Source organism: Balaenoptera acutorostrata, chromosome X (genome assembly GCF_949987535.1).
Source record: "Balaenoptera acutorostrata chromosome X, mBalAcu1.1, whole genome shotgun sequence".
Taxonomy (NCBI): Eukaryota; Metazoa; Chordata; class Mammalia; order Artiodactyla; family Balaenopteridae; genus Balaenoptera; species Balaenoptera acutorostrata.
The window spans coordinates 39,242,751-39,265,871 of record NC_080085.1 but is presented as its reverse complement, the minus strand read 5'-3'; the positions used below and the strand labels follow the sequence as shown (position 1 = coordinate 39,265,871).

The window sequence follows — 23,121 nt, the reverse complement described above, 5'->3', positions numbered from 1 at the left end:
TTAAAATGCATTCCTGACTGCTTTGAGTTTCTTTTGGCTTTAATTGTAAGAAGAATCTGATTTCAGAAATATTAACATTAAATTTTTTTCCATTATATGAGGAAATATCACATATCTAGTATTTAAAGCTAATTGATTTCAGATTTTATATCCTCTTGGCTAGCATCAAAAATCTGAATGCCTTGGGGATCAGGCAGGTAACCTCATATAATACAGGGCTTGTAGAGGCCTGTGGGGAATGGAAGATCACACAACCTGCCAAATGGCATTTACATTCTGTTTTCAAGAAAATTACAGCCAATTACATCCTCTAGGACCTTATTTATCTAGTCTCTGCTTGACATCATAAATTATGATGAAACCTTGTATCATAATTATGTTTCTATAAATTTTCATTTCTCACAGTTTTTATTTTAGATTGTTCTCTCTGGATTCTCTGGTACATCAAGTTCCATTGCAATTAGGTCTTTCACCTTTGTGAGATCACTTTTAATCTATTTGGTATCTCTTCCCTCAAATGCCATTTTGCTACATTTTACAGTTTCCTCTCCCTCTTCTTTTTCTACCTTTCCATCTCTACTGCTCTGACTTGCTCTCTACCTTTCATGCTGGAGTTCGTCAGCCCTGTATTCTCAGGGGACCAGAACATGAAATATCAGTCTGTCCCTCTTCTAGAAATATTGAAGTCCAACCTAAAATCATGTCTTTCTTTCTCTTTGTTTCCACTGAGCATCGTTTATTCTCTTTCAGTGCATCATTTGCTTGTTAAATATTTAATGATTATATGCTTGACAATATTGTCAGCTGATCTCTGGCAGTTCGGTCATGCACAAATGTATACCAGTAGCATTCAATACATAGAGGTAGGTGGGGTATGAATAGTCTCTCTACACTTTCCTACCCAATTACAAAGAAAAAAAGTTTCAGATTGAATATTACTGTAGGAGCAGAAAACTTTTCCCTTCTTCCCTTCTAGATTCTTTCTCTGGACTAATAGTTAAATTAACATAATACAGATTAATGGAAGAAAAGGAAATTTTGTACATATCGGAGCCCCATAAAAATATGAGACTCTTTGGCAGTCGGGTACTTGATGCTTATATACCATCCTGAGCTAAGTAGACGGGGGTAGAGGTCTGGGGCTTCAAAGATCATTCACAGGAAAATGAGAAGAGCAAGTGTTTGGTAAACAAATGTTTGCCATGCCATGCTGATAAGGCTTTCTGATATAAATAAGCTTTCTCTGGTAGTAGCTCTCTTCCTGGTGCAGGTTTCGTGTCTAAGTCCTTTTAGGCAGTTAAGGGAGAGGTAAAAAGTTCTTCCTGGGTCTGCTGGGCTCTGTCTTCAGCTCCAAATAATCCACATTGTAAAGTGACACCTTCTAGGGTGGCATATTTTGCTCTTCCTCACTTCCTCTACTGAAAGCTTGATGGAACCCCACCTCTCTTGTCCTTTTAGGTGTTCCAACAACATCTTTTTCCCCCCTACTTTAAAAAAATTGAGACAGTATTCATATAACATAACGTTTACTATTTTAGTGTTCAATATAATTCGGCATCCCACATCTTTTTTTAAAAATTGAGGTAAAATTTACATAACATAAAATTAACCCTTAGGCATTTTAAAGCGTGCAGTTCAGTGGCATCTAATATATTCACAGTGTTGTACAACCATCACCTCTATTTAGTTCCAAGACATTTTCATCACCCCAGAAGGAAACCCTGTACCCATCCAACAGCATCTTACCGGAAATGTTCACTCAACACAAATGTGACAACATTCTAGTAGTGAGTTTAGCTAACTTTCTAACTGGAATCAGCCCAGATAAATTCCCCAAGAAAGCAGCTGAACATAGGACCGTTTTGGAATGAAGACAAAGGTGCCATTTTGAAGGTATAGATCTCTGGGCTCACTAGATTCCTAGAACCTGTTCTGGTAAAGACAGTGGCTGGTCAATATTTGTAACTGATCCATTCATTTTGAATACAATTATTTCACTAGCTAAAACTCATTTCTAATATTCTTTATGGTGATTAGCAAAGCCTCTTCTGTTGATCAGAGATAAACTACTGAGGCATTTTGTCAGCCACTTCTGAAGCATGGGCTTCTGATAGAAATTTGCCAAACAATCCTGGAGCATATATTCCTAATTAGGGTAACTGACCACCCCTAGAGGTTAGATTGCGCCTAACAGCCTCACTCACATATATATTGTCTATGTTGAATTAACTTGGTGTTACAACAGATGTACACTTAACTTTTGCAACTTTAATTATCAAAATTGAACAAAAATGAGAGCAAAGGAAGTATTAAAATGGAGCTCTGAAGGAGCTTGTGCCCCAGGCCAAGCTTGCAATGGTAGCCTGAATCTACTGTTCCTTCAATTGTCCTCAATTACCACGTCTTTCTTAGTGTGTGTAAGCAGGTCGTTGTGTTGAGAGTGATTCTAATGGTGAAAGGTATGTATTATTCATACAACATGGCACCTAAACCTAAGGAAGCTATTTCAACTGGTCTTCAACTGAAGAGGCAGTCAGTCTTCTGCTTCAACATGGGAGAAAAACGGGCTGTGTTGTACTTACTGAGAGGCACAGTTTTCCAAAGTAGTTAAGGAATTTTCAAGGGTATTTTTGACTCTCTCTGATTTTTACCGTAACTGCTTTAGAATCCACCTCTCCTACCCATGTCTACCCCCCACCCCCACCCCGACACACACAGTAAGATGAGGCTGGGTCTAGCATTGAGCTAGGCTCTTTGAGGTTCCTGAAGAAGTGTAGGGTGGGGTCTCCAGTGCATTGGAAGAATTTCAGCTCCGCCTGTTTGAATTGCCTCAAGGCAAGCAATCAGCAGGACCAGAGATGAGAATAAGTTTATCCTAGAACCAAGGTAGCTTTGTGGTATTTTTAATGAGAAAAAAATGACAAAACTTCTTATATTCGTCTTGTGGGAAAGAATATTATTTTGTCTGTAGCACATACATATGGAATCCCACTGTGAAATTCCAAAGACAGACGCTAGTTCAATTTATGGTGGAGCTGAATGATGGATTTATTGCTTGAATATCATTTCCTCATTCTAACCAGACAGTGATGAAAATATAAAATAATCTTTATATACTGTAACCTAGACTGTATATCCATTCTCATAGCTGATGTGTAGAATGTCTTCTTGCAAAAATTTCCTCAAATTTTTTCTTTACGTTAACAAAAAGTATACAGGCAGTAGCTTTATTGATTTTAAGTTCGCTGAATTTTTTTCATTTCTTAGTTTCTAATTATGATTCCAACAGGTATTATGTTTTGATGCCTATTTAGAAGATGAAGTGCCTGATAAAATTCAGGAAAACTATAGAATAAGATGCTATGAAATCTACTTCTACCTTGAAGATGACACAATTCAAGTAAATGAACCAGCATTGAAAAATAGCGGACTGCCTCAAGGTATCTATTTAAAGCAGAGTTATGGTTCTTTCACTTCTAACTACTGCCTTTATATACTATCTTTCTCTCGCTTTTTAAAAGACCCCATGCTACTGCGTAGGTATCTAACTTGTTGGCAATGGTGAATGTAAACACGCTGATAGCTTGTAGTTATTGATGCTGACTTATCAGCTTTCTACCCTCCACACCTCAACACTGGCCATTTCACTCACTCTTCTGTGTCATCCCTGTATCTTTCACATGCTGCTCTAGTATGAGCGAACTCTCCTGTGTCTTTGACTTTTTTCTTCAAACTCTTTTTTGTCTTTTTGCTATGACCACATTACTTCCTTCATAACACCCTCAGGGGTAGAGAGAAGACTGGTCTCCACTGCCACTTCCAGATTGGGCTTCTCTCTCCTTTCTTGAATTCACTGCTGTTTGCTTCAACCACTCTCTCTTCATCTTCATACCTATTAACTACAGACTTTCATAGTGCTTCAAGAGAGGGCCATTGCTCCTTCGCCCCACATATGCCAGTCATCTTTACCCATACTCCACTTCAGCCAGACAAGAGTTAGCTCTGCGACGTGGCCAGCGGAGAAGCTAATCCTAGGTTGCATTAGTAGAAGCATGGCAGAGGTCAAGGGAGGTAATTGATTTCTTCTGTGTGTGCTGTAAGTCCTTTACTTTGGACAATGCCAAGTTCTGGATGCCTTCAAGGGACAGCAGCCATGTTGGTGAAAGGACTGAAAATTTATCATGTGTAAGGGAGAATAGTGAAAAGGGCTATTTGTCTGTAAAGGGAAGACTCGGATGTGCCTGATAAATGTCTTAAGGAATCTAAAGGGCTGTCACGTGGGGGAGGGGTGACCTAATTTTCTGTATCCTCAAGGACAGGACCTAGGGGGTCAGAACTCAGGTCAGTAAGAGGAATAATTTTTTGGCAGAGAGGTTCACATACTTAGGACAAGGTACAAGTGGGTGGAAGGACCACCCTGCCCGAATCCTGGGGTAGGCAATGGTCCTCTCTCTCTTTTTCTGTTGCATCAGGCTTTTCTGACGATAGTATGGTTTGGAGACCAGAGTTAAAGTTCAAGGAAGACCACAGACAGAAGGGACCTTAGGCTAATGGCACACACTCACTCTGTTGGAAAGACGTAGGGACAAGTGGGCCTGGCCACAGCTGTAGCTTGCCAGTCGGCCTGCTGAATAGTCATGGGTTTTATTTGTGTTTCTTGGGCAAAGGACACATGGGGCTAGAATGGGTGTCACCAATGAATGAGTGGCCAAATTAAGGCCTCATGAATATTGAGTGGCCATGAATATTTAGTGCCTCTTGTATATTTCGTGTATCATGAATATTCAGAGCCCAGGTACCTCAATGTATATTTAATACATACTGAAAAGTAGTTGTCTCTTGGTCCTTCCATCCCTTTCTTTCTGTGTTTAACATATACATGCTCTACTTACTATCAAATTATCGTTATTTAACACATCTTATGATTTTCTGCCTATGTTGAATAAACTTTTTGCTTACTAACTACTTATCTGGGCCCAGTGCCTCCATATTGATATACCACAGTGGGTTCCATGGGGGAGAAACAGAGAAGTTTTAGGACCATAGGCCTCTGAGCGTAATGTTATGACGAGTCAGTATGCGAAGGACTTCCTTCAGTGCTCATGAGATTGAGATTGTTCTTAGAGCATGGCTTCATTATGTCTGGATGATTAATTTGGAGCCAGTCAGCATTGTCATGAAGTGTTTGTTGAGTGTCTACTCCATGCTAGGCACTGTGCTGGGTTTTGGGAAAATGGACAAAAGGAATAAGACTCATTATATCCCTATCTCATGGAGCTTGTAGGCAAGCAGTTTGGAGAGGAAAGGGAGCAAGGTGACTAGTCCAGGAGTTTTGCAGTTGTTCAGGGTAGAAGTGCTGAGTATCCAAACCAGGACAATGATGGTAGGAAGAGAACATAGGGGAAAGATTGTAGACACATTTGATTGGCAGTTAATAGGCCTTGGCCAGCGATTAAATATAGAGAGTGAGGAAGGGGAATATCTAATGATAAGGTACCTACTTTATCATTATCTCATTTAATCACCCCAGTGACCATCTAAAGTAGGTTATCATCAGCTTTTACAGAAAGGAAACAGGCTTAGAGAAGTAATTTGCTCCATCTGAATCTTAACCGATTGTCTCAGAGCTCATGCTGTGGTTGAGAGGATGGTGATGCGTTAATAGAGCCCAGGAACATGGAGCAAGGAGCGGCATTGGAGTTGGAGCTGGGGTGTGTTTGGGTCATGAGGCTTTTCAAGTTGTGTTAGAACATCTGTATGGTGTTGCCCACAGGGCAGGTGGAACCTTAGGATGTGTTTTCAGGAAAAAAGTCAACACTGGAGTTGTGGATTGGGAATCAGGGGTGCCCAGATCATGAGCAGAATCAGGCTATTGTACCATGCTGGGAGAGAGCCACTGTTGAGGTGGTGGAAAGAGGAAGAAGATTTGATTTAGTGTTGTGCTTGGTTTTACTGGTGGAGGGAGCAGGTGAGGATTGGTATGGGGAGGCAATATGAACTGTCCTCATGATTCTTTGTGTTCCAGCTGATACAATATCTACTCCCTGGTTTTTATTTGGAGAATTTGTGGCTTAATGATAAATCTTTTAGGAAATATGGAAATGCTTTGATATTTAAGAAAAGATTTTCACAAACTTTTAAAGTTGGAAGTGTGATATTTTATTTTGTGAAGGGACAAGAGGTCTTTATACTCTTTTAAAAAAGTTTCTATTGGAGTATAGTTGATTTACAATGTTGTGTTAGTTTCAGGTATACAGCAAAGTGAATCAGTTATACATATACATATATCCACTCTTTTGTAGATTCTTTTCCCATGTAGGTCATTACATTACATGGGAGTATTGAGTAGAGTTCCCTGTGCTGTACAGTAGGTCCTTATTAGTTATCTCTTTTATATATAGTAGTGTGTATATGTCAGTATGTCAATATTGTCAATATGTCAATCCCAGTCTCCCAATTTATCCCTTCCCCCCCTTTCCCCGCTGCTAACCATAAGATTGTTTTCTATATCTGTGACTTTATTTCTGTTTTGTAAATAAGTTCATTTGTACCATTTTTTAAGATTCCACATATAAGCAGTATCATATGATATTTGTAGGTCTTTATACTCTTTAGGGTCATTTTAAACATATATAATGTAGTTCTTAAATATTGACAGTAATGTATTAGAAAATGTTTAAAGAATTATTTCAAAACATTAAGAAAATTGACAACTTTTAATTTCTATGAACATCTGTTTTGCCTAAGTGCATTTGTTTAGGTAAGTGACATTACTGCTTTAGCAAAAAAATATTTTTTTATACATTTTCACTTAAATGCTTTACTCTGATATTCCCTAACTAAGCTTTGCTTATTTTTTGATTACCTTCCCCACATGACATCAGATTTACACAAGTGATGGACTGGAGGTCATACGACATCCTGAACCTGCATTAGTGACTTGCATTATGTTTTTATTTTTATTACTTTTAAGGCAAAAGTTCATATTCCCGTAGCTCACTGGCCCCTGTCCAGTGAATCTTAGTTTTATTAAACTCCAAGAGGAAAAATGAAATGCATCCTCTATGAGGATCTTGGAAAGGCTTTTATTAAGACTTTTCGATTCTCTCAGCCTCTTTTTTTTTTTTTTTTAAACTTTGGGTTTTTATTTATTTTATTTATTTATTTATTTATGGCTGTGTTGGGTCTTCGTTTCTGTGCGAGGGCTTTCTCTAGTTGCGGCAAGCGGGGGCCACTCCTCATCGCGGTGCGCGGGCCTCTCACCGTTGTGGCCTCTCCTGTTGCGGAGCACAGGCTCCAGACGTGCAGGCCCAGTAATTGTGGCTCACGGGCGTAGTCGCTCCGTGGCATGTGGGATCTTCCCAGACCAGGGCTCGAACCCGTGTCCCCTGCATCGGCAGGCAGACTCCCAACCACTGCGCCACCAGGGAAGCCCCTCTCTCAGCCTCTTGATTTCAAATCTCACATAGGCAGATTCCAAAGGGAAATTGAAGATAGTTATAATGATTTACTTGAAAATAATTTTTATGTAACTAGGAGGGAATGTTATTCATAAAGAATAACATTACTCATAAACTCAGGGGAAAAAAAACCTTAGGAGAAGACAATTTTAAAGTCTCTTTTGAAATTTTCAGAATTTCTGATGGGCTCACTCTGATCAGGACATTTCCCTGAGTGAGACGCAGCTCAAGGGGTATGTACAGAATACATTAGTAATCACGATATGTAATGAGACTGAATTTGTCAGCAGAGTGGAGATACTTGGCGGGCTCTAGCAGTTCCTGTGGAAAGCAAACACAAATAACCACTCTATCATCAAGTTTTGTTTAGAGAGAAACCGGTCTCTCTTGAAATATTAATTAATTAATTAATATGATGATTCTTGTTAAGGAAGGTCTGTTAGGACAGAGGAAACTTTGGAAATTCATTGAAATGCCTTCTTCAGGCTTTCCTAAATTAAACGATTGGGAAAAAAGAAATGAGCTTACTGAGCCAAGGGCTCAGACCTCAGTGGGATGGGGACACTCAGTTGTGTCTTGAGTGGCCTGGGACTGCTTTTCACGTGCCTGTGGGCCCTCAGAAGGGGTTAGGGGTCACATTTAGGTGCTGGGCACTGATGGTGCTCCTGTTACTTCCATAGGGTTTTGATATTTTCCCAATGAAGTGGAAGGTCAGATGCACCTGTTTTTTTTGTAGAGCTGACCATTCAGAAATTAGTGCACCTGGATGAATTATAGCCTCCCTTCTTAGTTGCCTCTCCTATCATGTAATTTTTTTTAGGGAGGGGGAGTTTGGAATAAGCCAGAAATAAAAGAGGCATCCCTTAGCGTGGTGCCAAAATAGGCATTCAGTTTTGTGTAGCTTCTCGTCAGAACAACATATTCACGAATCCTCGTTGGCAGAGAGATATATGTGTGTGAAAAGTCAAGTCACTGATGCATGTCGAGGCTTGCTTTCATTTCTTGCCAGGACATCATTCTCTTTTAGGTTAGATGTGTTATATTCATAGAATTTGTTGCTGTTCTGCTGGAATATAGTTAAAACGATGTTATGACAAGCCAAGAAGGTCAGAGGTTAATCCTAGTAGTTTTACCTCCGATTGTCTAACAGAACAACTGTTTGTCAAATGCTGCCAAGTCCCAACTAAGCTATACTAAAGAAAGGACAACCGTTAGAAACATGCCATGATTTTCTGGTAAGGTCTGTACCAGTTGTTCTCAGCGCAGAGCAATCATCAGAATCTCCTGGCCCACCCGCAGAATTTCTGATTCTGTAGGCCTGGGGTCAAGAAATGGCTTCTGGGACTTCCCTGGCAGTCCAGTGGTTAAGACTCCAGTGGTTAAGACTCCATGCTCCCAATGCAGGGGGCCTGGGTTTGATCCCTGGTCAGGGAACTAAGATACCACATGCTGTGAGGTGTGGCCAAAAAAAAAAAAAAGAAAGGAAGAAAGAAAAAGAAAAGGCTCCTACTTGATTTTCAGTGCATCCTTGGTTAAGAATACTGATCTCCACTAGTGACTTGTTTTGGCCCCTCAACGGGGTAGTATTTCATATATATATATACATATATATATATATATATATATATGTATATATATATATAAAATCACAAAATAGAAGTCATTTATTTATATTGGGCATATGCTATACCTAATAAGTATGCATCCCATAAAGTGGAATGGTGGGATGGTAGTAGAGTTGCCAGATAAAATACAGGATACCTGGTTAAATTTGTAGTTCTTAGTATAACTATGCCCCAAATATTACACGGGACATACTTATACTAAAAATTATTCATTGTTTATCTGGAATTCAAATTTAACCAGGCATCTCGCTTGTCAGTTTGGTAAATCTGGCAACCCCAGAGGGTGGACTTTGCAGAGAGAACTGTCGCTGAATGGAGCAGAGTGGAGTATAGGAGTGGAGGTAAGTCACTGTGAAGATAGGTGCTTGGTGCATGATGGCTGCTCAGTAAATTTGATGAAGAAAGGAAGAAAAAGGGAGGGAGGGAGGGAGGGAGGGAGGAAAAAAGGAAAGGAATGTGACAGACAATGTCCATAACACAGTGTAGTCATTGTGAATGCTATGAGGTACTTTGAGGGATCAGAGGAGGAAACGCCAGTATCCATTAGAGAATAAGGCATTTGCGTGGTACCTCAAAAGTTTCTCCAGATAAAGTTGGAAGAGGAAGGCACATTAGTCAAAAGGAACAGCATGAGGTAAAGAGGTAGGAAAGTGGTGAGGCGAGGAGTTGGGAGGTACTGGGAGCAGATCATAGAGTGTGTAAGGAAAACTAGGCAAGAAGGTGGTAATGCAAGAGGACAGAATACCCAACAGGCTGTCATTTGGGGCTCATTCAGTGGGTAGGGGGAGATGCATAGGATTATTGTTTCTTACTGGGATCAGAGGTATGGAATTCAAAAATTTTTATTCTTTTGCTGCAAGGCAAGTGTCAAGTTAGCTATATTTAAAAAGTTATTCTCATTAAATCAAACTCCACAAAGATGACATTCTATAAAAATAGAAATGGAATAGTAATTTTAGTGAAGGAATTATAGTGAACATAGGAGGAAAAGATACTCTATCATGGCTGATCACAGTGAATGGTCTTAGTATTTTTAGGATACACATGATGACAAGTGGCAATTCCACTCGTATATTCATTCACCTAAGAAATACCTGCCTCTAGACTTGGATGTACCCTAGGTCTGCAGTGTTACTAAAATGAACTAAACATACTTAAGATAGAAGTAAGAGGTTGGAGTCTTAATTCTTGAAGGTGAATTCCTAAAAACTAAATTTAGTGGTATGAGCAAAGATCTAAAGCAATTCCAAACTGAATGAAATGAAAACGCATTAAACATAAATGGATATATCATTATTTTGATCTAAACCACAGGGGAGTGTTAGAAAGTTAAAGCTTGCAGAGTATAATCAGATAGCAGGGCCTTTAAAAAGAAAGAGAGATGAGAAATATGAAGATAAAGAAGAGCTTAAAAGCAGACACCTGATGCCTGGACATCTGCCCAAATTGTCTTTATGGACCAATTAAGAAGATAAATATCTGAACATTTCAAGGGCAGATATAGTGCTTTTGTTGTTGTTTTTCCATTTTGTAATGTTATTTTTATTTATATATCTTGATGGTCTTGGGTGCTCTTCAATGTGTGCCAAAGACATGGCATCCTGCATATTTCTTTGATATTCCAGAACAAACTTCTGCTGGTGGAGTTTCTGCCATTTATCATGGAAAACTATAAGCATACAAATACCAATAAATAGAAATTTTAATTCCCAAAGGGCACAGTTGAGAGGTCCCACAAATGTATTTTTGAAAGCTCTCATGTGTAACTACATTTCAAATGCCCATGTTACTTTTCTGATTAACATGGGATTGTGACTTTGGATTTCTCGTTATTAAAATTTTCTTGTTTAGTGTTAGACCTGCCTTCTCTTTGCAATCCATGAATGGTCAGGACTCTCTTCTGTTGCCACAAAGAACTTCCCTGGCCTCTTCTGAGAACCATCTAGTGAGAGGAGTGTGGGACCTAAGATAAGGAAGAGTGTGGATGTTGCAGATATGCAGGCTCCTGGAGGGGCGGGGACAGGTGACACAGTGGTGTTGACCCTGGTGGGGGATTGCTGCCGCTGGCAAGTGGGCCCTCGCCAGAAATTTACTCTTAGAGAAGAGAGAGGCTGTTCTTTTGGAAGAGCAACTCCATCATCTCTGTTTCACGGTGACTGGCCGCTCTTCTCCCCATTTCTATCCTGTTTTGCCTAAGACACTCCCTCCCCTCCTTCACTTAAGTAATTTGTGGCTGTCATACAGTGAGATACAGTTCAGTGCAAACTGTGGAAAGTAATGGTATTTACTTAGAGCTTGAAAAACCCAGGTTCGAGATCTTTTTGTGCCATTTGTGAGTGCGTGACCTTGGGCACGTCACTTAACCATCCTGAGCTTTGGTTTTCTCATCCATAAACTGAATATTTGTATTTCATGCATTATCTGCCTGGTGGGATTATTGAAGATTAAATGAGAAAAATATATGAAAGCATATCCTAGGGCTATGATGATGATTGTGGTGATTACTATTTAAAAGCTCAGTGGGTGGGCCAGTTCTTCCCACCTAGAAAAATACAGGATTTCTATTTGAAGTTTTACTGAACAGAAATCAGCACTAATTTGTTTATTTGAATTTTTATAGTGAAGTACAAATGCAAGATAGATGGAATTCCTAAAGAAGCTCTTGGCTGTTGAATAAATTTCATATGTTTTAAAAACTGTCACAATATAAGTATTTTTAAAGAGATATATAATGGTTCGTGAAAATACCTGAAATGCCCATGCTTTTATGGGTGTTTAGTATGCAATTTGTTCTAAATGTCTAATCTTGAATCATTAAATAATTTGCATACTGTTTTCAGTGGCATGAATTAAGGGCTAATTGAAGTATAATTTTTTGCCGTAAAATTATATCATCTTTTATGTAGTACATTTAAAAATATTCTAGGCCAGTTCTAATTTTATAGTTTCATTATTTTAATTTAATGTACCGAGTAATTAAAAATTGCTACAAAGAAAAGAAGATGAAAATGATTTTAGTTAATTTCCCCTCAACAGAGTGAAAAGATGATTAGTAGAATAATGGAACAGAGCTCAACACAGTTCCTGGCACATAAAGATATTCATTAACTGTTCCTTAATGAATAAGGAATGAATAATTTCTAAGTATTTCTAGACTTTGGGAAAAGGCACCATTCTCAGTGTTATACAAAATGTGAAGAAGATTGCTTGACATCTTTATACTAAAATGCCTCCATACACAGGTCACACAAGCCAATTTTTCTTAAACCATTAGACCCTCAGTTTGCTCTGCTTGCCTTTTCTCCTTTTGTCTTTGCTCCTGGAGTAGATTCTCAGGCTTAAGTCAGTTTACAGAGGTTGAGAGACAATTCTCCGCAGGTATCTTGCATTTCTGTGGATCTTGCAAGCAGAGACACTGTCTGCTCTTTGTTCTGGATTACCTTTTCAAGGATGTTTATATACAACACAGCTTTGGAAGACAAAGATAGTCTCTCCTTCTGGAGCAAAGTGCAGGTTTGCTCACAGCCTTGGAACATAGAGGTGGTGTCTCCCTCTAGAACAAAAGGCAGACATGTTTACTGTCCAGTCTAATAAAGGTAATTTCTCCCTCTGAGACAAAAGGCAGGGATGCTTATTGCCCATTATAATAGATTCAGGTTCTCTCATCTCAGGGTTGCTGTCCTATAACGTGTAACCTACTGCATGTGCAGAAGTTACCTGGCCCTTGTTGCGTCACCCTGTGGAAATTGGGGCTCAGGAAACTGGTACAAAAATGCTGATGTTCTGGCTACTGTTATTACTGTGAGTAATAAACTGCCCTTTGTCTCTAACCAAAGCATCTCATGTCTTCTACCAGCATCCATGAAATTGTGGCAGGCTAACTTGTTAGCTTGAAAGTAGGATAAACTCTCAAACCCTAAACACTCCTTGACAACAGGTTTCAGCAGTGTTTGGGTAAGTTGGCTGGTGTGGTGTGGTGTAGTTGGTACATTCATCTAGTTAGCAAACCTTTTTACCTCCAGTGGCTAATTGCCATTTGGGTGTACTTCGGGACCCTGGGTCCATATTCTGAAGAGGAGAAGTGAATGGGCATCATAGGGTTGGAAGTAGAAGAGGGGATGAGATCCAGAACCTTTAGCCCAGAGCACTGGTTAAAACTTGAAGCCTCTGATAACTCTCACTTTGGGGGAGTGGATGGGTGGCGGTGGACAGAGTCCATAGAGGAAGAAGGAGGGAGAAGAGGTTGGTAGAGGGAAGAAGATTCCAAGAAGCTTCAAAGCAGCATAAAGTCATTCATGCTTATAGAAGCCATAAATCATGGTGTTAGCATCTACCATAGTGAAGCTTATTAGCTTACTTTTTTCAACCAAGAGTGTGCATTTTTGTGAGTACTCTGCTTTGGGGTCTTAGTTCCTTGCGTACTGTGCTCACATTGAGTGCTAGTGGGTGAAAGTGAGCATGCTTGTTTTGGGAAAAGACATGATGGTAGTGTCTGGCACATTAGGTCACTCTGTTCATACCCCCTCCTCCTTCCCCCCTGCCCTAGTCTTTATGGTTTACTTTAATAGAGTAAACCCTAGTACCACTTAGGCAACTCTAACAACATGCAAGGCTCGTCAAATTACCCTGGGCCTCAGAAGTCTCAGCTCCCTCTGGCACCCTGAGAGTTTGAACATACTGATGCTACTTCTCCAAGAACCAACCCTTTGCCCGCTTCACTGTGGTGGGAAAGCATTCAGGGTTGTTATAAAGATGTACTGTGATCTCTTTCTGGTGAGCCACACGATGAAACAATTGTGTTTTATTTCACACTGTAGGAATTGTTATCCGGTGTCATCGGATTTCTCTCCCGCCTCCTGATGAGGGTCAGTTTTATACTGTGCATCATTTTAACATCAACATAGACATTGTCTTTTATGGTCGGACATTCAAGATTTATGACTGTGATACATTCACAAAAAACTTATTGAAGAAAATAGGAGTCAGATTAAACCCCTCGGGACAGTGTCCAGAAGATCCTTACCTGAAGACACGGAGAGAGGTAAGTTGATTCATCCATGAACTCTTATCTTCAAGATGAGAATCCCTTCAAAGTCAGTAAAGGGTATTGGTACTCATGATGCAGATGTGAAAGAACTTTGGGGGCCATGGTCACTGGAGTTGTCCTGTTTTCCTCTGGGCTGGAGGGAAGGCTGGGTGTTGGCTTCGGTGCAGGAGATGCTCACTTTCTGCCCCTGCCCCCACTTCTCTCCACGGAGAGTCTCCCTTCCAGGAAGTAGGAGTCTTCAGCGAGCTGCCCGCATGGGATGGTTTCTAAGAGGCCGTGATTGGCTTTGTGGTCACTGACAGTGAAAGAGTTGGGTCCACGCTTACCTGGCTTTTCTTTTCCCATTTTAGTTGCCTAACTCTGGGAAAATCTTTGCTCCTGTGCTACCGATTTACTGAACCCTTTGGGTACGCCTTTTTCCTTCTTCCTTGGGACTCCCAGCTCCCTTTATGGTGTTATCAGATGCAGAGGTGTTCAGGAGTGAGGAGGGCCATGATTTCGACGTACTCCTATGATGACAGGATGCTTGTTTTCGAAGGCTGACCCCAGCTAGTGTAGGGAGGAAAGAATCAGTGTTAGTAGTATTACTGTAGTCTTTCCAAAGTTTTTTTTAATGATCCCTTGGCCCAAATTTTATGTTTTACAGAAAAATCTGAATACCCGAAAGGGCAAGTGTCATGTGGAAGGTCACATACCTCACCAATCTTCTTGCTGGGCCTTGAACTCAAATCTCTTGCTTCTTATCCTGATTTTCATTTTTGTCATTTGTTTCTCTTTTTATTGAAGTATGATTATGCACAGTAAAATACACAGAAATTAAGTATACAGTTTGATGGGTCTTAACAAATGCATGCACCCATGTAATCCACATCCAAAATCATGGTATAGATTTCCATCCCCCCAGAAAGTTCCCGCATGCCTTTTTGCAATCTGTCCTTCTCCCCACCCAGGGATAAGCACAGTTCTCATTTCTATCCCTATAGATTAGTCTCATTTTTATTGTTTCTAAAACTTGTAATTAACTTCTTTGCAGAAAGATAACATAAAATTTAGAATAAAAATCTCCTTTGATTCTGCTTTGATCTCTTGTTAAAAGCTGCATGTAGGATCATTCATCTATTCCTGCCTCCTAGCCCCAGCAGAATTACTCTCTAATGCTGTAGGCATACAACCCTCCTGAGAAATATATATTGTTGATCCTGGCATATCTAAGGTGAAATCCCTGTGGCATTATACTTGTGTGTATTGGCATGCAAGGAGATTTATGGTTTGGGTTCATTTCTACTTTTTCCAAATGCCCTAGAAGAAGGAGTCTAGATAAATACAAAAGTCTTTAGAACCAGCAGAGAGAACCTAAAAGAAATGGAGCTATATGATTTACCACCCTTTGCATCTGGCTACATTCATTCACTAACAGCTGGTATTACATGATAGTTATTGTGAATGATGATGCATTATATGAAATACTTAGAACACTGTGTTATTTCATAAGTTTATAAGGAAAATAATCTTTTGTTCCAGGAATCAAGAATAAATACCAAGAACAGCCAAGAAATGTTTTTCCTTTCAGATTGGAAGAATCGTTTTAGCGTTTATTCCCTCAGGGAGAAAGCTCTTCAATAAATATAGAAATCTGTGGAAAATTAGGAGTTTAGTAAGAGGCTTTTATATGGACTTTAATGCATTTACTTCTCCAGTGTTTGCTGCCTTGAAATGTAAAGTTAAAATTAAACAATTTAACTTGAACTGAAAAGAGCCTCGATGGTATATAATCAATAATGCATTTCTTAGAGGCCTTATAATGCCAAAGAAAGATTTTTCAATCATTGAAAGTAGAGATCTCGTAATTTCATTTATATATCAAGGATAAGACTGAAGAGCCTCTGGAAAGGCCATCATGTCTCCCCCACTGTCTTGGGATAAGTCTGCACCTAGACTGCCCTGGACAGATGCAAAATTTTGAGAACTTACAAGTAAGGTTACATAACCCGATGTGGGACTACATCTCCCTTGCTAGTGAGCACTTCCTTATATAACCATCCTATTAGGCTACATTAGATAGAATGGGGGCGGTTTGCTCCAAGACAGGGCTGAGACTGTGCAAATAGAGGAGTTGGGCTGAGAAGACTGCCGAGCTAGTGCTTCCTGATTTGGGGGCCAGAGCCCGCGCATTAGTTCTGTACAGATTGGAAAGTTCTCCATTTGCTTTGCTCCTGTTTCCATGGCCTTTCAGATCTTCACTATCTAAAGCTTTTGAGCAAAATAAAACTGTGAATATATTTCTTCTCTTTTACCTTCACAAAAATCTTTGGATGAGTAAGAAGCATATACAGATATGAATTTTCAGTGAAAAGAATTTTTTGGTTGAAATATAATTAACATAGGCTTGGATGTACAAATATTAAGCATACCCGTTGACAAGTTTTTAAAAATGTATACAATTTAGTAACCAACACGAAAATCAAGATAGAGAATATTTCCATCACCCCAGAGAGTTCCCTTGTCCCCCTTTCCAGTCAGTCCTCTCCCCAGAGGCAATAACTGTTCTAATTTCTGTCACCATATATTAGTTCTGTCTGTTCTTAAACAAGAATTTTAAGTCTTTGAGAAAAGTCAGTTTTCAAAAACATTATAGAAGTATATTTTAGTGTGTTAAAATAATAATGAAAAGCTTCCTAATACTTGATTGTCTGTATTTCTAAGGTTGAAACTGGTTATATATGCATATCATGTATGTTGTTAGTTGAAATTTGAAAAAATGTCACTGAATAGTCTATAGAAAAGATACCTTTATATTCTTTGATTGCTTGCATCCCAGAAGCAACTATGGAAAAACTTCCACTCTCATTAACCTTTTCTCCACTGGCAGAAGCTAGACTGCATGGAACCCTTCGACACTCTGAAACAGTTCCTTGAGTGTGATAGGAAGGTTTTGCGTTTCTTCTGCCTGTGGGACGACTCAGGCTCAGTGTTTGGGGACCATAGAGAACTCATCCTGCATTACTTTCTGTCTGATGATACTATCGAAATCCAAAGAGTATTGCCACATAACTCAGGAAGAGATGCTACGTCATCGTTCCTCCAGAGGAGGAAGCTGCCTAAGGTGGGCTGAAGACTCTAGTCACTCACTGTCTGGAATGTCATGTGTTATGACTGTGTGATGACAAGTCACCATGTATTAGTGCAAGTGTTTAGAAAACTCTCACCTTGTGCCCTCTATTAACGTACATCTATGAAAGTAATACAGAGGATATGACAAATTGGAGTTGGAATATTCAGGGCTTGAGGCAAGTAAAGGAAAAATGTCAAATGCAAGAGAACTACCTATTCATCAGTGAGTTCACCATGAGTCTTATGAAGGCAAATGACTCTCTAGTAAAAGGATTGCTCGTGGCCTTGGGCAGGGCACTGGCCTCTGGCCTCTGTAGCCTACTGAGGAGATCCCATTATATTGGTCTGGGTTGTGAATACACACACACACACACAAGCACACACACACACACACACACACGCACACACAGGAGTGACTCTTCTGAGAGTAGCCACCAGTCACCAACTAGCCACTGGCTAGCAACAATGATAGCTTTTGCATTTTTACTATTAAAAAAAGTTGTCCAAGTGATTTCTACACATGTTTATGGCCATTTGAGAGCTAATGTAACCTGGGTGCAGCAGAAATGGCACAGAGACAGAAGACCTGGGTTAGAATTGTGAGTCTGCCACTTAACAGCTGTGTGACCTTGGGCAAGTCATTAACCTCTCTGAGCGTATTTCCCTATCTCTAAAGTGCAGTTAACTAGGCTTCCCTCCTGAGATAACTGTAAAGACTGAATGAGATAATATAGTAAAAAGCACTATCTAAGGACCTATGAACACCTATAAGGACACGTGAAAGTATCAAGGCTTATTCACAGCTCTACGTTATATTTTATTTCTTATTTGGATAAAGAATTTTGAAACTTAATTCTTAGTGCTACTGAAAAGATTACTGTAATGCTCATTTCTGATGCAAACAACCACTGGTTATTTGCTTATCACAGGAGACTCTTCCAGATTCTCTGAGTCTCCTGCCAGAAGTCCTGCTGTGTTGCTTCTTGGGGCAGGGGCAGGATTTGTCCCAGAGCGAACTCTGGGCGTATGCACAGCAGGTGGCCAGGAGGTGCCAGGGAAGCCTGTTTTTAGAATGGCTTTGAAAAATAGGCTAAATATAAAATTATAATGACATACTACCTGACATTTGCAGTGTTCCTTGACATCAGTTGCTTCATTTATTCTTTCATTCAACAAATATTTAGTAAGTGTCAGTTGTGTGCCAGCTCTGAGGTTACAGTGAGAAAGAAAATGGATAAAATCCTGCTTCGTGGAGCTTCCATTCTCGGGAGAGATACAGTAGCAGTGGGTGTTCCCTTGACACTCACAGCATCCTTTGAGAAAGCAAGGAGTAAGTACTGTTGTTGCGGTTAGATGACACAACTGAAGTCCTGAGAAGATAAATGCCTGGCCCCATGTCCTGTAGCTAGGAAGCAGCGAAGAGAGAGTTTGCATCTAAACGTACTGTTTTTTCTTCGTTACGTGGCTTACTGACACCCCACACATCATAAGTTCACACATTGAAACTTAAACATTTTATGTCACACGTATCTGGCATGATTCAGATTTCTCATGTGTATGGGATAAACGGATCACTATCAATTTCTATAAGTTAGTTCAGATATTTCCTGCCTGGACCACCTCCAGTGCGGGTGGAACTGAGGAGTGCCCTCCTTGGCTTGCTCCGGGCCACAGTTTCTGTTAGAGGCTGACTGCACTCCATTGCCAACGAGTGCGTCCTTGCTCAGGATCAGGCAGGGTGCTAAGCAAGTAAAGAAGGCAAGGCAGGGTTTCTCCATCAGGGCGTTTTGGAGTTTAAAGATGACTGCCGATGAAGCAATTAGAGAGCAACAAAAAGTGGTTTAACCCTGAGGTAGGTGCTACGGAAGTTTGAACTGGGGACAGGCCAGTAGGATGGGAGAGGTCAGGGGCTTTATCAGGGCCTTGATGGAGGGGGGGGAGTGTAGACCAGCCTGCAGCGGGTGGGGAAGCAGGGGGAAAGGTGGCTGGAGTCTGTGTCCTGTCTTCCTCGGGATGGCAGAGAAGAACCATATGGGGTGCCTCTTCCCGCTTGAGTCCCTCAACAGGAGCACGTCTGTGTTTAGAGGCCATCCACTACATCTTGATTTGATTTTTATCTTCCAGTATGGCCCCCCTGGAGTCTATCAACCAGGCCAGATAACAGACCGGACAGTTCTCAATGGAGATGGTGGCTTGTCAGAGAACCGAGTGTATGGCTGCCTGTTGGATAAATACAAGGTGAGTCACGTTTTATTACTGTTTCCAGTGTGACTTCCCTGGAACCTGGAATGTGGGGTGAGTTACGTGTTCTGCTTCTGGGAGATTGATTGTGAATGAAATCGATGAGTATATAAATATATGCATTGCACTGCCATTTGGTAGCACTGCATTGCTAAAAGAATGTTTTAAAATGTTAATATTGAGCGGTTGTCTTTTGATTTGATTTAAAAATTTTGGTTATGAATGATATAGTTGATTTTTTAAAATTTCTTTTTCCCTTTGGGGGTGGGTGCCAATGTCTTTGGTGGGCCTGTGGTGTCAACGTCACGTTCCTTTGTTTTTATTAGCTAGGAAAAGTAGACCAAGAGTTTTACAAAGAGAGTGACCTGTCCATAGGAACCACCATCAATGTGTGGGGAAGGAAAGTGCTCCTTTGTGACTGTGATGAATTCATGAAGACTTATTGTAAGACTAAATATGGAATTGGTAAGTGATACATCTGTCAATTAGAAAATAATATGTAAAACTTAGAGTCTTTGTTCCCTAGTTAGGCTTGATCTGACTTTTGAGTTTCAAATTCTAAGCTCATAATAGCTACCGTTTATTGAGCATTTGCTAACTGCTGGGCATCTGTTGTCTTATTTATTCCTAACAACAATTCTAGAAAGGTAGGCTCGTTATCCCCATTTTAGAGGTGAAGAAACCATGGCGTACAAGGGGCTTACTTGTCGAAGGTCATGCAGCAAGTAAAGGGTGAGCCAAGACTTGAACTTGTCTGCCTGATGCCAAAGGCTTCCATTTGCCCGTATAGCCCCCTGCCTCACTAGAGTATGGGGGAAATGCTTTGGTTAAGCAATTGCAATGGAAATCCAAACACTTTTCTTTTCACTGAATTCTTGCTTACCACAGAGGATATACTTATTTGAGCTCTCTGGGGAATTGCGCCAATTTGCTCTACCTTTCCTGGTGAGGCTCAGCCAGGCTTCCAGCTTCTCTCTTCTTAGATATCCATTCCATTCAGATCAGGTTAGCGCAGTTCAGAATGAAAACCAGTGATTTATTAAGCACCTACCACATGCAGGTCATTCACAGAAGCAGGTGGAAAATCTGCGGCGAAACCTGAAAAACATGCCCCTCCATTTGCTAAACCTGCCGGCCAGCTCTGCCCCCACCTGGGCCCTCTACCCCAGGCTCCAGGTACCTACCGGTGCTTGGCGAAGTGGGGTGGTGGAAGGTGCCAACCTCCCAGACTGGGGTTTGGAGCTCTGATGGGGGATGCTTACCCCGCTCTGAACCTTGGAGCATTCATACGAGCTCACTTCCTGAGCGATGAGTTGGAAGCCAGAAGCAACCACAGCTTCCTAAAAGGCAAGGTGCTTTGTCTTTAGAATGAGACGAGGCCCACCTTACGTGTCTTGGTGTCCCCACTGTGTCGTATTCCTGGCCTCCTGGGAATCTTTATATTATGGGAGAAGGCACACAGCATACAAAGGGGCTGGAATAAAAGAGAATTTCCATCTCCCTCCTCTGTGCATTAAGGGAACTTGTTCCACAGCATCTGCGTGCCAGATTAGTCAAAATGGAGCCAAATTGGTGGCCTCTTCTTATATTCTTTTCTAAAATTAGTCCTATTTAGTGGACACAGTTGGGCATATTTGTCTTAGGGACTGAGGGCAAGAAGCAGCCAGGAATGTGCAGGTAGTGGCTACTGTAGAGAAGCTGCTAGTGACCCTTAGATAGTTGGGAAGGATAGTTTGCTTTTTAATAAATGTAAGTGCCTGTTCAGAATCAGCAAGTCTTCAGTGTACACTTGGAAAATTTTTTAAAATGATATATATATGAAATGAGTCACTGAAGACATTTACCTGTGTCCTACTGAAAGATTACCTTAATTTAAAGGACGTGGTAAAGGTTCAAAACATCATATGATCCCTTAAATAGCAAGTCCAACATTCGGTTGATGTTTGTCTGTCAGCTTGATTTTGAGAATATAAAGGTCGCATTTGGAAAAATGAACGTAATGCTGGAGAGACACGGTACACTGTTAGTCTTTTAACGGGTTTGCAGGGAACTTTGAGAGGTAGAGTAAATCCACTGGTGCGCTCCAAATCTAGCCATCCTCGGCAAATGTATCAGCTTCAAATGCCCTATGGTCCATTTCAGTTGAGCCCTAGTGCTTAATTTCTTTCTGCTCACTTCTTTTGCTCACTCTACAGACTTACTGTATTACGTTAAAAAAAGTCATTTGTGCCTTTAAAGCTAATATAACGTGAGCATTATGCATTTAAACAGAAAATTATGCAAATGCAAAATTATGATGTATTTTATAGTCACGCTGACTTTTTATACTTCTCATAACATATGTTAAAATACCCCATTTAACAGACACTATTATTACACAACATTTCTTGAGTAACAGCAGTGTACTTAATATAACTAATGACTGGAAATTATATCCATGATTCAGGGTGGAGGGGAGTGAATCAATATTCTCTGATAATCTTTACATTTGCTTTTCCTGACTTTTTGGTAACATTAAATTAATAGACTTAATGTTACTTAGATACAGTTACTTCTGACATTTTAATTTTTTTATAACTCACCTGGTTCTAAAAATTCATGAGACTGACCAAGTTTTATACATTATATTTTGGTATCCTTGAAGCCCAAACCAGGACAAAGTCCTGGCAATAACTGTGGTCACATTTCCTTCCTTGTCAGTAATTGTGGTCTCCACAGGAAGGAGCTGACAACTGCCAACGACACAGCTAGGGACCTCCCTAAGAGGAAGCCAGGGGGAAATTTCTAATGCAGTATACAGCCTGGGTGCTTCAGTACCTTCTCTTACCTAATGCCGCCCCAACATATTTTGGGGGAGAAAAAATGGCAGACAGACTAAGAGATGGAGTTGGCCACAGTCCCAAGAATTGTGCATGAGTAAGCTTTCTATTATGTGGAAGCAGAGGGCTTGGTAGAATTCCAAGAGATGTATGTAACCCCTGCATAAAACCCAATCTGACTCCTAAAAAGATGAGATGGTTTTGTGTATTTAAGGATTCTAAAGAGAAGGCAACTTCTTCCACAAAACAGTCCAATGTGAGTCCCCCACTAGGCAGCTTGGCCATCCCGCTGGCCCTGGCGTGTCTGCCGGGCGGGAGCTTGTCACTCCCTCATTATTTCATGTGCATGAACACGGACTGGCAGATGGAGGCCTGTCGGACTTTCCTGTAGCCTGAAGGTTGGAAAAGGCTCCAGGGGCTCTAGCAGGTGTTTCTTTCACTGAAGAGACAGGGATTTGAATGTAAACTGTTCTTACCTAGAATTCCCGCCTTGGGTTATTATTTCTTTGTCTATAAGAGGACTTTCTTATTATCGATTCTTAGTGGTCGGGACAGCCAAACTAGTAATAAGACCGTTCATTCGCGCTGTTCTCGAATACCTATTAGGCTATACCGACACTAAGGATAAGCAAAAAACTGAAAGCACCTTTAATTTTGTGGAGTTGTTTATGGCCGCCTCTGAACTCTTGGTGTTAGAAGCAGCAGGGCATCCAAGATGAGAGTCTAATGATCACTTGAGCAAATTAGCCATCCCAAGGTGCAGCGACAGAGGTAGAATTTGCTTCTCGTCTCTCCACATGGCTTTGATAGAGCTAACA

At 40.5% G+C, this 23,121-nt stretch overlaps 1 protein-coding gene across 1 annotated transcript in view; it reads left to right on the top strand.

Annotated features, from left to right (window-relative positions):
• The window catches only part of EFHC2 (EF-hand domain containing 2), a 153,181-nt gene that overhangs the window by 29,661 nt on the left and 100,399 nt on the right, over window positions 1-23,121 (top strand). Inside the window, 5 exon segments of the mRNA XM_057537632.1 lie at window positions 3,290-3,440; window positions 13,903-14,126; window positions 17,002-17,235; window positions 19,368-19,481; window positions 19,811-19,949. Of these exon segments, the coding sequence (XP_057393615.1) occupies window positions 3,290-3,440; window positions 13,903-14,126; window positions 17,002-17,235; window positions 19,368-19,481; window positions 19,811-19,949 (862 nt within the window).